Raw genomic sequence first — 16,600 nt, forward strand, 5'->3', positions numbered from 1 at the left:
AAAGAAAGAGAAATACGGCGGAAACGACCACACGACAGCGGGAGAAGCAGCAACAACAAGCGCCGTATACTTGACGCTGAAGACGAAGCTCAGGAAGCTAAGTCGTTCCTGACTCCTTTTCGTTTCGACACTCCTTTATTTCCTCCTTTCCTCGCACCGCCGCAGTCTTTGCCGTCTTTGATCGTCTCATTCCCAAGGCTGAATGGGGTCGACTTGAGTTCGTTCCTTTTCCGTTCGCTCGCCGCTCGCTTCACGCATCATCTCCCGACCGCTTTTTTCGTCCTTTATTCTCTGTTTTTTTTCTTCACATCCGACCCACATACACCAAACCCGAGCGGTTGCGACGTTACCGACAGCGTGCACGGAAAAGAAAAAGAGATGACGGCAACGAACGATACCGAGCGAGACACTGGAGGAACGTCGCCGGAAGAAACGGAAAGAAAGCCGGGAAATCAAGAAGGTCGCGAATCGAATCGGCTGCAGTCGCCCGCTACTTCGCTCGCCGTTCGTTTGCTCGGATTTGTTTGCTGCGGCGATGACGGAGGTCGTTGTTGCCCTGCCTCATTAAAGTCCAATCCCAAGCTCAATATGCGCAGCTAAATACTCCAATGAGCGTACGCCCTACAACATCCTCGATATCCTCGTTCTCGGCTGGAGCGCCATCCGTTCTGCGGTGCCGCCTCTGGGCTTCCGACGTCGATGATGTGCTTTTCGGCTTCGACCCCTATTGATCTGATACCGATGCGATAAGTTGACGTCGCTGCATCTTCTCTGGTGTGCCATGGGAGTCTCCAAGACCACCGGCGTTTCTGGAAGTCCACGGAAAGGAGGCTTGTCACTTCCGTTTCGCTCCACTCGCAAGAGAGTCACGTCCTGGTCGGGTCCGTTCAGAGCATATATGTAGAATCTAATCGGCTCGATGGTAAGTCCGTTTTCTGAGTCAACAATCGAGAGGTCATTTTCTGAATTCCTGTCATCTGCTCGACGTGACGACGCCACGTTCATAATGGAATTCCGGCTCTCGTTCAGAATGGAGTCTCCGGTCAATTCCTGGAATCGACTGCTCGAACGTCGAGTCCGATGTCGACTGAATTCTGTCACATACACCCGATATAGTCAGAACCGGATGGTGAATATGAGGTTTGGGAACAAGGAGCCCGTCGAGAGGCAAGTTCCGTGAGGAGCCTCCCCGAGAGCGGGGAGCCTCGAGAGGGCGCCTCCGGATGCGTTTCCTCGCCTTCTCCGCACTCTCTCATGAGCATGAGAGCGATACAGATAATTCGTATCCGAAGCTATATCTTGATCTATCCGACCAAGCCTCTATCGGGAGCATATCCTTATACAACGCGTCGGACACTGCTGCTCTATAACTGCGTATTCACACGGGACCAGCGAACTTTCTTTTGTTTCCCGTCGCCTTCCCGATCAAGACTCCGGAGTCGAACTCAAATGGTGCATCACCTAATTAGACTCTTGACGCACGTTGGCTCTCGGCATTTTCCTCTTCTCCGTCTCGCAGAAGCTTTTGTGAATGACATTTGCGTTTGTTGACCGAAAAGCCCCTGCTCTCACGGAAAGTCGGGTAGACGACCGAGCCAGCGAGTGAGCAGTCTGCCAACTGAAGGATTCACAAAAGAAACGTCGGCCTCGGCGGCAACGACGACACGCAAGGCGTTTGTCATTTGGATGCAGCAGCGACGTCGTGTCTGTTCCCTCTCATTATTTCTCTTTGTTTCGACGTCGCGTCGTTGATTGCTCAGGCTCCTGGGTCAGAGACGAGCGAGTTGGCCGTTGCTTTTGTTGTTACTCTTCTCATCCGAGGAGAATCCGTTCGACAGCCCGCCCAAGACGAAGGCTGAGATCGTCGCTGGTGCAACTTCAAAACTCACTCGACCGTTTATAGGGGAGTAAGTCTCGCAGACTTTAGACTGAGATCGACTCAGTGCAGTTCCTGGATTGAACTCGAGTCGACCCTCGAAGAAGACAATGAGGCATTATTCGGCTTAGGCGGCGGAACCGCCCAAAGATACAATTCTCCCAAACAGACTGATTGGATGATTGATTGAGCTTCCTTGATGCGTATTGTTGATCGATGCGCGACTTCTTGTCTCATGCCCGCCTGTTCGGGATTTCGGCATCATGTATTTCCATCGTCTTGCCCGCCAAGTTGTGACGTCCGTCCAGATGTTTGTCCATTCGCCTCAAAGCTACTATCTTGTCCTTAATTGAGGCTTGCTGGGTATGTGGACCCTTTCGGATCGGAGGAAGCTTGGCTCGAGGCAGAATCCTCGCTCCTTCTCTCTCTGATACGTTTTTTTTCCGACGGTCTCCCTCCGGTGCTTGACTTGGTGCCATATCCTCAACACTCGTTGTTTAGGGGAAGGAGTTAGGGGAGGGGGAGTGAGACGCCGATGGCACACGAGAGTCTACGGAGTAGCTCGGTCTAGCGGAGGAGCCAGTTATCCAGCCGCAGGACGCACGGAGCAGAGAATAAGGAACGCAGATGCGACGAATATTCTGTCCGCCCAGGGCCGCTGCTGGCTGTGTTGGTGCGGGTAGCAGCCTTTGACATCAAAAGATACGTTGATGACGGACGCCAGAGGCGCTAACGCAAATGACGTTGACGGCAACCGTGACGGCGACTACGTGAGAAAGCAGGCTGGATAACAACTCTTAGTCCACCGGCTTGGATCTTGGCCCGGAATATTAGAACACAGACTCGACGTGTACTCCCACGGCTGATCATCGTTCATTCTAATCGCAGATTATGGCGCTCGAGCCCGATGCGACGCCCGCCTAGTTCCGGCGGTGGACAGCTCCCATGCGTGAGCGCAAAATTTTCGTTCAGGGCCCTGATGTTTTTGACCACGACCGCGACGACGGGAAATATTCGCTCATGGTTTTCGGAAGCTGGGAGACCATGTCAGGGATCTGGGACTGATCTCGATTTCCCACACGATTTTCCATATCATGTTTTTCCCTCCGCGATGGTGCATCAAATCTCCGGACATAATTCCACCGCCGCATAATCCTTCTGCGCCGGAAGCGAGGAACGCTCAATCCCAGGGATCTTAATTAGCGAGAACCGGTTCCAAAGCCTGAGAAATGGAACGGACGAGAAAAGTTCAGGGCGAGTCCGCGATCCCGAGTTCGAGTCTTTTTTCTGCCGTACGCGGTGCCTCGTTCCCGCGAGATCGCGTGAGCTCTTGGATAGCAATTCTCAATTCGATCACCGGAATTTGGAACGAATTCATCGCTCTTCTCGTTCTGCCTGTTATATCAGCGGAGGTTTGGGCTCGAATGCCTTCTCATTATATTGAGCGGAGGGGAGCGATGAAATTCGGATTGGAAACGAATCAAGAGTTAGATTCCGATCTACGAAGGAGAGTTCTGAGTTTGTTTCCCGTCGATCCATCGGAGCTACAGTGTGAGCAGGCGGAATCGCCTCCCGGGGCCGAATCAATGACCGAACATTTTTATTTGAGTATATTCCACTCGAACGATTTGTTATGTGCTGCTGTTGCCGCTTTACGCTGTCGCAGCCTTGCCCAACGTTCTGTCGCCAGCTGTTCCCGTTGGTGAGTATCCGTTTGTTCGGCCGGTCCTCAGAAAAACTGGTCTCAGTTCTCCTTTTCCTCTGTCATTCCTCTCCAAACATAGCGAAGGCGGCAGCGGCAATCATCAACACCGACGCGAGTTGGAACGTAACAAGGAGACCAGTGCTGCTAGCCCGCATGGAGAACAAGTTCTCCTCCAAGGCAGCTGCGCGACATCTGCCATCACCTCTCCATTTCGATTGCGCTCGTTTGCTTCGAAGTCTCTGACAATTAGGCCGCGTCTGTTGCGTGGGGCGGTGTCCACCGGGAACGATCCAGCTCGGAGCATAAATAATCAGGACGATTTTCGGAAAACACCGACTCCCGATTTCTCCTCAATCTCCGAATATGAAGTTCCTGAACCAATTAATCCTCCTCCAGCCGATCGAAATTTCATTCCCCCACGCTTGGATCGATTCAATCTACTTCCTTCTTCCGCCCCAGCGCTCCGCTGTTCAAGGAGTCTCCGCTTGGGAAAAGTTTCGAGGGAACTATTCCTGAACTCGCTGCCACCGTGCCGCCGAACGGGCGGAGCAGCGCGAAAAATAAAAACAACGGACGACAGCGGGAACTCGCTGCAAGACAGTGGATGCACAAGTCCATTCAAAGTCGAGAAGCAGCAACTTGGAAAAATTCGTTGACACATGTCAAATAAAGATCAACACCATCGACTGTCGTCGCGTGACGTAGACGAGCGCATGATCAGTCAGTCAGGAGCGAAAAACACTACTGCAGTCAGTCACTGTAGGAGGGGCAGCAGACAGGGGCACCAAATGCATTTTGTTGACAGCTTCCTCAATCGCGGATTCGCTGCGAACGTCGACGAAGCGGTGCAACGCGTCGGCGAGTTGACCGCGGCGCAAGGCCAGACGCCAATGACATTATGTATGCAGCGAGGGAAATAGAAAGCCGAAGCCACGGGCGAGACCTTCTGACATCCGAACGGTCGGACGCAGCAGAGGTCGCGTCGGAGGACGCTCGAGGTAGTGACTCGATGACAGGATCCCTCACAGAGAAAAACAATCCGTGACGAATAGTGCCGGATCGGAAGGAGGCATTCAGTCCCCGGATCGGGCGGATTGTGCACGTTATCGAAGCTCGATTGGAGTCCCTTTGGTATGTAAAGTGTCCCAACAACAAATCCCATTCGAAGGCGAAGCTTGGCCTCCGGCACTTCTAACAAAGCGAGCTCGAGATCGAAGATAACAGATTTTTTCCTCCTCGGCGGAGATTATCATAATCTCAGAAGAAACTCGCGAGTTCGCTTTTCCTTAACGCAGTTGAGCTCCGCCGACGCGTTTGAAAAGATCTCCTTTTTGCTCATCGGGACGATTGGAGTCCTAGCCTATTCCAGAGGCTCCCTACGATGGACGAGAACCGCTGTTGGCACATCTCCAGCAATGGTACGAACCGAGCTTCTCGCTCACTCCACTGCCGTTCAAATCGAATTCGAAAACGCGCGTTCGTGAAGCGTTCCATCGGGGAAGATGGTCTATCTTCGCTGAAACACTCTCATCGAGCCTCACCACTGATGTTGAGGCCAAATAGCCCCCGTGTTCGGAGAAAGTCAGGTTATGATGATATCGATCCCTGCGGAAGCGTATAATGATCGTCAAGGAGTCGTGGTCTGAGAGCCAGGAAGCCATGAGGATCCCGCTGCTGATAGCAATGCTCGAAGGTGTGAACGATCCCGTGTTTTCCTTATTCAATGACCCTCCATCGAGCAGCCTCGAATGAGTTCGATCTCTCCAGTGATTCCGCTGTCTGATCGGTAATTTCCTGGGCCTCGTATCCGAAATCCAGTCAGAAAGGGTTCATAGTAATGGTAACGCTCCACAGTGATCCAAACAGGAGCAATCTATCCCCGGAAGGAATTTCTCTCTTTCCAGCTCCATGATTCGGTGGGACATCGAGGCTTCGGAGTTCGTCAAGATTCTAGGACTGGGGAGAAGTGTCGTTTGAAGCTGCGGCCGGCTCGAGGGTCCCTTGAGACGAGGGGTAGCAAGACTCCCCTTCAAGGAATCCCATTACACCGAACTCCTCAGTACAACGAGCTCTCGTTTTTTCGTTGCTGGCTGGCTAGCCGTGGATTTGGGGACCGATGATTTCATTCCGACCAACATTCATCGCACCGGATTCACCGGTCCCAGCACGGGTTCGAACTTCTGAGTTCGCAGGCGACTTCTTCGTTCCCCTGGCCTCTGGATTCTAATAGCTTCAGCCTCCTCCGGAAAGAATCCGCGTGCGTTCATCAAGATCCCGGCCTCGAACAATTATTCCTCTCTCACCCGGATGACGATATCGCGAGCCCGAGCTTCCACGACCAAGAATCTCTCAAGAGAGCGGAGCCCAAGCCAAAAAGAGGAAATCACCTTTTAATGATGCGCCGAGGCTGGCTCGGCAAGCGAGGCCACCGGAGTACGAGCCAGCAGAACAGAAAGACGCTCGGGTATGGCGAGGAGGCGGCTTTTGCTTCGTTCACCGCCGTTCTCGGTACCGTCAGCTCGTCGTAATGAAGCTAAGATGTAGGTGAGGCGGCACGTACCACTCACTCAGTCAGACAGTCAGTCAGACACTCAGTCAGACAGGCAGACAGTCACTCATTCGTTCACTGCATTGACTTAAGCAACCGCCACGTGGATGAATCTTCCTTTTCTTCTCGTCGTGCCACCGAAGACGACCCTATTCTCTGCCCTGCTGCTGGCTGCCGGTTGTTTTGACCATTCCACGGGAGTGGAACTCTCTGCACCGCAAACTGGCTCAGTCAGAGGAATGCGTAGTACGGGAGGCTTTTCAAGACCAGTCAGCAAGACAGGCAGTCAAGCTGGTCGGTCGACCACGCGCGCAAACTCTTTGCTTTAATGAGTTGCGAGAGCGAAGACAACGCTGAACGTCAGTAGAATTCCTTCAAGCCTGTTCCTCCGTCCGCTGTGAGGTTAATTGCTTTTCTGCAATGTCCAGTTCCGTCGCTTGAGGCGCCCGCCGCCGCTGCCGCCACGCAAAGCCCCGCTGTATGGCAGCTGTTCGACCCGCTGGAAGCTTGGATAGAACGTGCTCCTTTGGAAGCTTTGCCGGTCGGCTGCTGCGACTCAAGTGAGCTATTTCGGTTTCACAAATAGAATACCGCTATGCAACATCAGGGCCACCGAGGCGGCTGCTCTCGGATGCTCCCGTGGACGTGACAGCGCGCGAAATTTTTCAAGAACTCATAGCTTATCGGCCTGACCCCGTCTTCTCAAGCCGGAGGTCTCTCGACCGCAAGACCGCATGTTCTTGCCGAAAACTGAGCACCGATCCTGCTACCGATAGGAAGGATGATATCGGTCGTCTCGTGTTCGGGGAGCCCTATCATCGGTGTGACCAGCCCAAATTCGAATCTAAAGCACTGAGAAACTATCCGAAGGACACGAAGGACCTAAATAAATTACATTACGTAGAGAAGTTTCACCGACTAAGATCGGTAGGCTACCGACCGAGGCTGGAAGAACATTGGCTCATGTTGTCAAAAGGTACTTACCGAGTGTGTGCAGCTTGTTGTTGGTGGGTTGTTTGTATCCACCCAAAGGGATAGGTTCTCCATCTTCTCGACGCCACGATATCGATGGCGTCGGATAGCCTCTCGCCTTACATACGAGAGAGACGTTGGCGCCCTCCCGAACCACAACATCAGACGAAGACTGCTCCGCCAAAATATCCGGAGGCACTGCGAGATAGAGGAGCGGCCGACGGCCACGAATGTTATCTACTTGAATTCCAGAGCTTCTTCACTAAACCGTCCCCGTGCTCTAGCCGTGACATTGCCCTCTGGATCGATCGAGAATCGATTGAGTTTTCGCAGGGAGACATTGTTCAATGATTCACGGAGTCGAATCCTTAAGATCTCACAGTGCCTATACTGATTCCGGCGACCCTTTCGAGAGGCGCCAAATCGCGGAGTAGAGAATAGGAGATTCTGAGTGAGACAGACGCGACGCCAGAGGAGCCCGTTTGGTGCAATTCAAATCTGACTGAGAAGACTGTTAGACCATAGGATACAGAGGCGAGGAGGATAAAGTTGGGCAGAAACAATAGGAAAGGATTTCGAGAAGAAAGAGGAAAGTTATAGATAGGAAACTGACAATCCTGCTCTACGACAATAAAGAAACTGAAACATACTTCGAATAGTAGAGAAAACGAATGCAGACCTCTGAAGGGGAGACAGGCAATCGAAACATCGACTCAGCCCCGTATCTAGAGGAGTCTGAGCTCGGAGAGGGAGTGATTATCGGGGGGAAAAAGCACGATTCAACGTCGTATAATTGCAAATCAAATGAACGAAGTCAGATGTACTGCTACTAGGCGGCGACAGGAGAAACGAACCGCTAATCTAAATGCCCCTCAGGAGAACCTGTGAGAAACTCTTCGGAGAGGAAGGTTCTTAAACCTTCAAACAAACGAAGCGAGGATTGTTACAGATGGAGGGGGGGAAGAGATAGGAAGAGGGGAAGGGATAGGTTGAGAAATTGAAATAGTAGCGAAGCATTAGCCATTCTATTCTAATAGTAATGATTCGGATGATGAATATGAAGATGGGAATGAGATGATAGTGTTCGATCGATACGATGTATGAATGAATGATTGTTGTGTTTTTGGACGCGTGTGAAATGTTTGATTTGCCTTATTCGTGTGGTTGACGGTTTTTGTTGGAAGTTATCGACGATTGAGAATCAGACACTCACTCAACACACTCACACAGATCTACTCACTACGGATTTGGGTTGGGGAATGCGTTTGTTTGGTAAATACGATGATAAAGCAGAATGGCTTATCTAGGTAGCAGAGAGATAGAATGGGTGGTAACAGTAGTAGTAGTAGTGGCGGTAGTAGTGGTAAAATAGTAGCTCGAGGTAACCTAAGTCCTTTTCCATAAGTCATATTAGTGGGCTGCGATATCAATGGCGCTTTGCAGGATGGCGGATGAGTCGAACATTGGATCGATCGATTGATCGACTCTGTGACTAGAAAATTCGATAGTTGCTGTCTCAACAGACGAGCTCAAGGGATTGATACGCTCTGTACGCGATTAGAAATTTCTCCAATCTACGGGTCCGCCGTTATGGTGCCACGCTTCTATAATCAATAATTGAGCTCGTGGGGAAAAAGCTTCTCGTGGGGCATCTAGTTCCGCGAGTGGATCAAGAAAGAGCTCCCATCGGTGTACAGCGTAATATTCTCAGCCCAAGCTGTTCTGAAGAACATCATTGGAAAAATGATAATGAGAGACGTCTTCTCAGATCGACTGAAGCAAGACTTCAACCTCCTCTCGTCGAGTATCAATGAGGAGTTTCATTGCCGACCGCGACGCTGGAATCTGGGTCGTTGCTCGCGTCAAGTTCCTGAAACTGCTTCCCACCCCCTCCCTTCCCCCATGAACCCGAGCGAGTGCACACTACGATCTGAGCGTGGAAGAGCAGTACCATTCAATATCAAAATGCAGCGCGTCTCGATAGCTCGTCTCCGAAGGCTCTTGAAATTTGCTCGGAATCATGAACAAAGTAAACCGCTATTCAGTGGTGTCGTTTCCAGCGGCGTGGTCTCGGTCTCTTGATTGGCCGCGCTCGCGCAACCCGACTCTTGTCAAGCTGAGGAAAATCAAATCTGGTGTGGTACTTACCCAAAACGTCCAGGTATCCCGTTGAGCTCTTTACCGGAGAGGTATTGATTTGACACATATAACCTCCCCGATCGCTCTCTTGGACGTTTCGGATGTGTAAAGTAAAAACTCGGTTGTCGGAGGTCGACAAACTGATGCGATAATTTCGGCTGATAATTTGCTGGTGCATTGTGAGGATGGCTTTGTCTTTCTCCTTGATCCAGGCAGGCTGAAATTAGATGCGGGAGAGAGCATCAGTCCTCTATTCTTGTTTCATCGTCTCCTCAGCCTACATCGTCTTGACCGAGAACTTTCGAAAATTCAGCTTGAGATCCGAATTGCTCCCACGAGCTTCCCCTCCTGGCGGGCGAGATCTGCGAGAAACGAAACGAACAGAGAATCACTTACTCGATAGTCGCCCAGATTATCTATGATGCATGCTATCTTGGCATCGCGGCCTCTGGGGACTGTTATGTTCTGCACGGGTTCAGCGAATGAAGGGATAATCTCTCCTTCGTCCGGGTAATCTTCGCCGCCCACAGCTTGCGGGACGGCCCCTAATCGTTGGCCATACCCTGAAACGTAAATCATTTCTTTGAATTCACCGGATGAAAATTCTTCGAGATGCCGTAGATTTCGAGACAAGGGGTGAGAATCGGGGCACCGCGCCGCCTTCGCTGCCGGTCTGCCCAAGGGCTGCTCCTCCCAGGAATCCGAGATACACCGAGATTACTGTCCGATCTATTGATCCAATCGTATCGATCCTCGAGAGGCCTATACGACTGTGCATGCCTTTCGCGAGCTCGTTGGCTCCTAGCCCACATTTTTCCCCATCGATCGCAGGCTATTCCATACGCGAAAGCGGTAGTCGGACGCTATACACGAAGATAGCCACAGCGCTGCTGCCAGTCAGCCCATCAGTTCTCAATTAAGTGGAACTTGCCGATGTTTGACCAGTCAGAGGTGAGCGTCAAAGCGTGACGATTGCTTTGTGGAACGACACGTCGAAGCCGCAGACAAACAGATGGAACTACAGACAGATTGACCGAGGCTCGGAGGCAGACGGTTAGGGCCAACTGTCACGGAGATCACGTCTCCCGGTTTCAATTTGCGAGCCACGCCTCCTCTGGACAGACCGGTTGGCCGCAGGCGTTTGGTCTCAGAGCAACAAGAGCTACTTGCCTGTTGCACCTCGAAGCTCCATGGATTCTGTGTACCTATGGCTACTTCGCGGTGACGATGACGTGTTAGTCGACGAGCTCCCCGTCATGATTGGAAAAAGCATTCCGTACGGCTTGTGCACGGGTAATCTGGGGATTTGCACGTCGCATACCTACAGCGGAGCTCCTCGCCGTCATCTTGGGAGGCCGCTCGATTTCCTTCATTTCAGTTCGTGATCTCTCCGTCGTGCAGAGTCTTTAAAGGCTGGTTTCCGTGAGCTATCTCGAGAGAAGAAGGTTTTATCGTTGTCGCTAGCGAAGTTCGCTGGTCGGTACCGGTCCGATCCTAGCCAGTACCTATGCTTCGGCGAGCAGCGGCGAATCGGAGATACCCGGGGCGAGGTATAATCGACGAGTAGAAGTTCCTCGGTCCGGGCTAGTTCGACTCATCGTTAAAGATCCTGCGGACACGCATTCCTCACGCGAAAGAAAAATCGGAATCCACGAAAGTGAGTCGATGCCGAGTGTTATATCGAATACCTTTGCTGGGTACCGTCATAAGTTTCAGTGGCTGGTCTCCGATTCCTCATTTTCTCCGAGCCTATACATCCTCAAAGTATCTTGGAGAAAAACAAACGAGTCCCCTTTCATAGGTGAGGAACGTCGCCCGAATCACGTCAAGACGACAGTCTCGCTAGACAATCTGCTGTCATTTGGTTTGACTGACTGACCGTCGTTCGTCGATCCTGGCCTCACGTGGAAAGAATCTGCCCACATCCGATCCTCGCTCGTGGGATGGACGTCGTCAGAGGGACGGTCATGTGTCCTGAAAGATTTCTCTGAGCGAGAGAGCCGATTGCCTGTCACGAGTTACCCTCGTTGTGGGCCGAATTGTATTATTTCGTTCCGTCGAACTACTTGCCAGAGCTACTCGGATAAAACGACGGCGAGCCCTTCCGCCCGTCCGTCCGCCGCTCACCGTCTGTCGGTGGTCCGTCCGATGGCAGTCCCGAAGAGATGGGGAACAGCCAAGGAGAACATCTCCACCCTTAGCGTGCGAGGAGTGGCCGCGTGGCCGGAGCCTTCAACAGGGCGTGGTAGGAGTTAGACCGAGAAGGAGGATAGGACGACGAAGACGACGACGACGACGACAACGAATAACGCAACGATCATCCTATCTTAGACTCGGAAGACGGCGACCGAGGCTCCCCGATAGCTTGAGACGGTTGATAACCTCAGCAGCACCTCGATACCGACGCGGCGTTGACCTCGTACCCTTTAGATTATGCAGAGCCGTTGACCAAGCAGTTTGGTGGCTCATGGCCAACCGCTTGCTTGCCTGAAGGCGCCTCAACCAACGCTATATGCGGGCTATCTCCGGCACCACCTGCTCAGCGAGCAGCAAACGTAATCCGCTTCTGTCGTTCACCGTCGTCATTCATGTCATCACTGACATCATCTTCCGTTGACCGAGGCCCCAATAGCTGCGCTGCGTACTCGTACAGCGATTTCCGAGGATCAGGTGCTAACACATGTTGACTTTCGGGGAAACGCACACACACCGCGTCCAACAGCATATCGTGAGCTTCTGGTTTTCCAAGATTTCCGGCATACGTCCGGGATGAGAACTCATGCGGGCTTGCAGAACGGCTCTACGATCCTCGGAACCGAACAAGAGATTCGGGCTAATGGAACCCCACAAAAATCCTTCTGTGGGAGCTCTGTTTCACCGCGAAGTCAGAACTCGGTCCACGGTATCAGCTGAATAGATTCGGATGTGCAGAAGCTAGAGATTAGAAGGGTCTTTCCTATCTCCGCCGGCCGGTGTCAAGACCTGGAGACTCGGGCGCTCGGAGCCGTCAACTGCGTAGGTTGTACGAGAGCTTCAGGGGCACCTCCCTCGACTCGTCGCACCGCAGTCGACAATGACCTCGTTATTTGAGAGACCTGTCGCTGACGACGAATCCGCCCGTTCGTAGTAGGGTTCCTGAAGGAGCGCAGACGGATGTTCCACGTGGGTCGAGCAGCTGGAGGTATTATTATGGTCGTCGTTCGGTCGCTCTTGCTGGTCCGTCTGTCCGACCATCCGACGTTCGTTCGACCGACAGAGCGACCGACCAAACGCCCGCCCGCCCGTTTGCTGTGTTTGAGCTCCTCGCCGGAATGGCGAGGTGTCGTGCGATCGAGCTGCTTGTCACCCTCGGCCTAGACTTCTCCTGCGGCTTGTTTCTCCGGCGTTTCTGCTTGAGTCCGTCTCTCGCGTCGATCATTCGCTCTTAGGCCTCGCTGGTAGCTCGACTGCTCCGTTGTCCGTTCGACGGCGACCCTAGGCCCCGGATCCCTATCCCCTCTTATGACGCTTTCAAGAGACGCAGTCGTTCGGAGAGGAGCCCTTCGCTGACCTGACTGAGACAGCGAGCTCCCCCTCCGACCGCCGAGCGAACGCGCAGCGTTCCGTTTGTGGCCTTAGAGTGTGATGATTACATCCGCGATTAGAACAATCAAAAATTACTCCGTCGACCCGTAGGAGATCCCGATTGGATATGCGTCGGACTTGCGGGAGCTGCGAGGGATCTGAGCTTGGTTTCAGCTTCCTCTATCGGTCATAAATCAGAGATCGGAACTATTGGCCCGAGAATCACCGTTCCCCCCTCCGTATAATTATAATTCTTGGATCATGGCAGCAGTCGCAAAACGGATCGCCCAGCATCTCGAAATATTCGCGGCCGTCAGCGAAATTTTTCCACCGGTCGGCTCTGCCTGATGAACGCTCCACAGGACGGTCGTCCGGTCGACGGCACGCAAGCTCGGTAGACACAGGATGGACGCTGTTGCTTTTAAGAGATGTTGTCGCTGGTCGGTGGACACCGAGCCACTTTCTCACGCTCCATCGGCTGCGCCAAGGACATCTTCCATCCAAGCGACGCACCGACCGAGCGTCAGCAAGCGAAGCGCTCGTCCGCAAGAAACGTATAGAACCGCAGTGACCAACTGCTTGCCTTCATTTCACTTGCTTCCCTGGTTCCTTTGTTTGCTTTTGCGGTTCCATACATGTATTCCCCTGTCCGGAACTTATACTCTGTCGGCCAGGTAAATATCGGTGAGCTTCACGATTCGGACTCTCTTCGGCGAATCGCAGCAATAAATACATGCGCATCGAATCCTGGAGTGATATTTGTGTTTTATCCCCCGAGGAGGAATGTCGGTGCCGTCTGGACCTTTTTCCTGCCCGTGAGATTTGTTTTTCAAAGAACTCCGCGACCGGTGACTGCCTGACGAGACCGATGATTTTTGGGAGGAATGACAATGCCGTAAGGAAGGGGGAATGTTTTCCGTCCGTCCCCGCAGAGAGTCTCCGCCCGAACGATTCGGAACTCAGGTCCACAGAATCCGGAATGAAAGGAGAGTTCCGCAGAGGGGAAGAACGGAGTTCGCCACGCGAACGCGGTCGCGTCACCCGGCTCCGGGTTTTCAGCTCCGTCACGAGCGAAAGGAACGGCAGCGTCGAAGGAGCAACGGATTCTCTGTCGTCGTTCTCTGCAGAGTTGTCGGATGGTCGGTTTGTTCGTTCGTTCGTTCGTTCGAGAAGGCTTATTCAATTCCATTCCAAAACGGATGCATCCAGCCGTGGGCTAATATCCGCGCTGCTGCTCCGTTCGTTCGTTCCCGCGCTCGTTCGTTCCGTTCATTCGCTTCCTCGCTCAACACCCGCGAACCATTCGAACCTCATCCGGAAGAGAAGTCGCGTGAGTCTAAAAATGTTCCACATGTGCGCGGACATTCGAGTACATGGTGTCATAGACACAGGCAGAGCCAGACCCGGAGAGGGGAACGCATAGCCGAAAGGTCTTTATCGCTGCGGAACATCCCGACAACTTCGCGCTGAAATGGAGTCTCCCTTAGCCGTTCCGTTTTCGCAGCGATGCTTGCTCCACCGCACTCAGCTCCTCGCTTCTCTAATTCGACTGAAGATGACAGATTCTTGGAATAACCGCGACGTCCCTTCGTCTCCAATGGAACTGCGAGTCGAGAGAAGACCTTGACCGTCCGAGAATAATTATCCCTCTTTCATAGCCTTTTTCCGAGAAATAGCGCCCTATCGAAGATTCAGAGATGAGAATCATTGCATCCTATCCCGATGGCGAGGGGGGGGGGAGGGGACGGACACACGAGAAGCAGACAGAACATACAGCCCGTCGGGCCGGCGTCAACCTGTTGCGAGAAGATAGAAGCTCAGGGAAAAATCTCGGCTAGTGATGTTCTTTGTGTCCGAAGGCTGGAGAAGGCCTGAAGGGCGATTGGCCTCTGGCCATAATGCCTCCACTCTCGAGACCTCCGCCGCTGTCGCCGAATAGCGCTATTCCTTGTACAGATGTCTCACCCTATACAAACACTTCTCTTGTGACGGATCGCGGCTCGTTAGCCATAGTGATTATTCTGCTCTCGCCTCGGTGTCTCCTCCTGTTGCTTGACACGGACTCGAGCAACAGGAGCTCCTTTGACTCCGAGGACGAACGGAAGGGAGGCCACGGTACGTAATGCGGTTCCAGAACTGATTCATAAATCAAGGATACCGAGCGGGTCTATTTGGGTCGCACGCTCCCCTCGACAGATCGAAAGCGTTTCGGAAGGGCTCGAAAGTCGAGTCGCGCTATCGGCTCCGTGAATTAGCTTGCAGTCGGCCCATCGAACCAAAAACGGATCGTTAGACAAATCCTAGCGAACAAAATGCTGCCGCCGCCGCCGCCGCTACAGCCAGTTGTCCAGCTTTTACCGCTGTTGTCGTCGGGGAAGTAGACTGCGCGATCCCAGAACGGATGAGCGAGCGAAAAAATGAGCATTTTTATGGAGAGACCCCGAGCGAATTCGTTTGTTCCGTCGCGTGAGCAAAAACCTTTCGGAATAGATCAAGTGAAAAAACCCTTCCGTTGTCTGATGTGCTTCCCTCACACTGGTAATCTCCCCTCGAGAGCATTTGTATAGGTTTTATTTTTCCCGTTCTCTTCCGACAGTTGACAATCGGCGAACGACTAGCCCTCTTTTCGGTAATTTGCACAACTGGGGATTGTTGCTCACCGCCGCACCAGAGCGCTTGCGGCCTAATTGTTCGTGCTCGAGCGTCTTTTTAGGAGCTCGTCTGGAAAGTTCCCGAAAGGGAAGCTTCCTCTTCTTTCCCCTCCGTGGAACCCAATCGGAGCTCCTCGATGCCGAAATCTCGCGCTTCACGTCGAACCTCGGAGCTCAACATCGTAGACCGCGCATCTCGTTGCACTCCGACGGGCCTCACTTTCAGCAGCTCGTTTTCCGCGCTTTTCCCAGCCGAACTGCGTCGCAATCCCATCCGAGAGTCTCAATTACCATAACTCGGTTGTTTCAATTCCGATCGGAGCGGAACAGACGTCGATGCGAGTTCTTTTCGCCTCCGATGCCACTGAGACTGGACTTCGCGAGAGTCAGACCTTCGGCTACCGGACAACGTTAACGCCGCTCCGGTCCCGCATACCAAGCAGGCCTGGAAGTCTACTTAGCAATGAGCAAGTCCATTCGGTGGCTGTCAAAGAAGCTCGCCGATGCACGGCAGCAAGAATCCCTAAACAACACAATGACCCTCACTGGGGATGCTAAGCGACACGAGGACCGGCGGGCTCGCAATCAGCCAACGAGAAACGTTAAAGTTAAGCTAATCCGAGATTTGACTCGCCGATTGTTCCTGTCTCGATTGTTCCTGCCCACTCGTCGGATTGCGTTGAGGCCCGGCGGCTTTCCCTCTCTTAGAGCATCACGAAGACAACTAACAAGAGAAAACTAAGAGAACAGACGACGAGCGGTAGACGCACACGGGGCCTCGTGGAGATTTGCCGCTTCAGTCCTGACGTGACTTGAATGTTGACGGCACCTTCGATTCCACCTGGTGTCTCCACCTCCTCCCGCGCGCCGCCAGCTCTCATTCGAATTGAGCCATCAGCCCACATGAGCTCTCCATTGCGATGGGCGTCCAAACCTCTGCCCAACAAGCACGACGGCAACGACGCGCGGCCGAACCCAGTGCTCCGTCTCGTCCTCCGTTCTCTCTCTCCGTACCCCCGACTATCTCTCTCCCTCTCGCTCTATTGGAGACGAGGAGGGGTAAAATTGAATTAGATCGTGCAGCGAATCCTCCAACTAGAGAGAAACAAACCCTTATATGTGGGCGGCGAGTCCCTCACTTTCAA

The 16,600-nt window shown here is 52.9% G+C and overlaps 1 protein-coding gene across 1 annotated transcript in view; it reads right to left on the minus strand.

Moving 5' to 3' along the window:
• Positions 1-16,600, minus strand: part of LOC100903081 (lachesin) — a 42,371-nt gene that overhangs the window by 12,407 nt on the left and 13,364 nt on the right. Inside the window, exons 2-4 of the mRNA XM_029111795.1 lie at positions 9,637-9,803; positions 9,250-9,457; positions 7,114-7,299 (exon numbers count right to left, since the gene is read on the minus strand). Of these exons, the coding sequence (XP_028967628.1) occupies positions 7,114-7,299; positions 9,250-9,457; positions 9,637-9,803 (561 nt within the window). The remainder of the gene's footprint in view (positions 1-7,113; positions 7,300-9,249; positions 9,458-9,636; positions 9,804-16,600) is intronic.

The sequence above is a fragment of the Galendromus occidentalis genome, unplaced genomic scaffold, assembly GCF_000255335.2.
Source record: "Galendromus occidentalis unplaced genomic scaffold, Mocc_1.1 scf7180000077470, whole genome shotgun sequence".
Classification (NCBI taxonomy): Eukaryota; Metazoa; Arthropoda; class Arachnida; order Mesostigmata; family Phytoseiidae; genus Galendromus; species Galendromus occidentalis.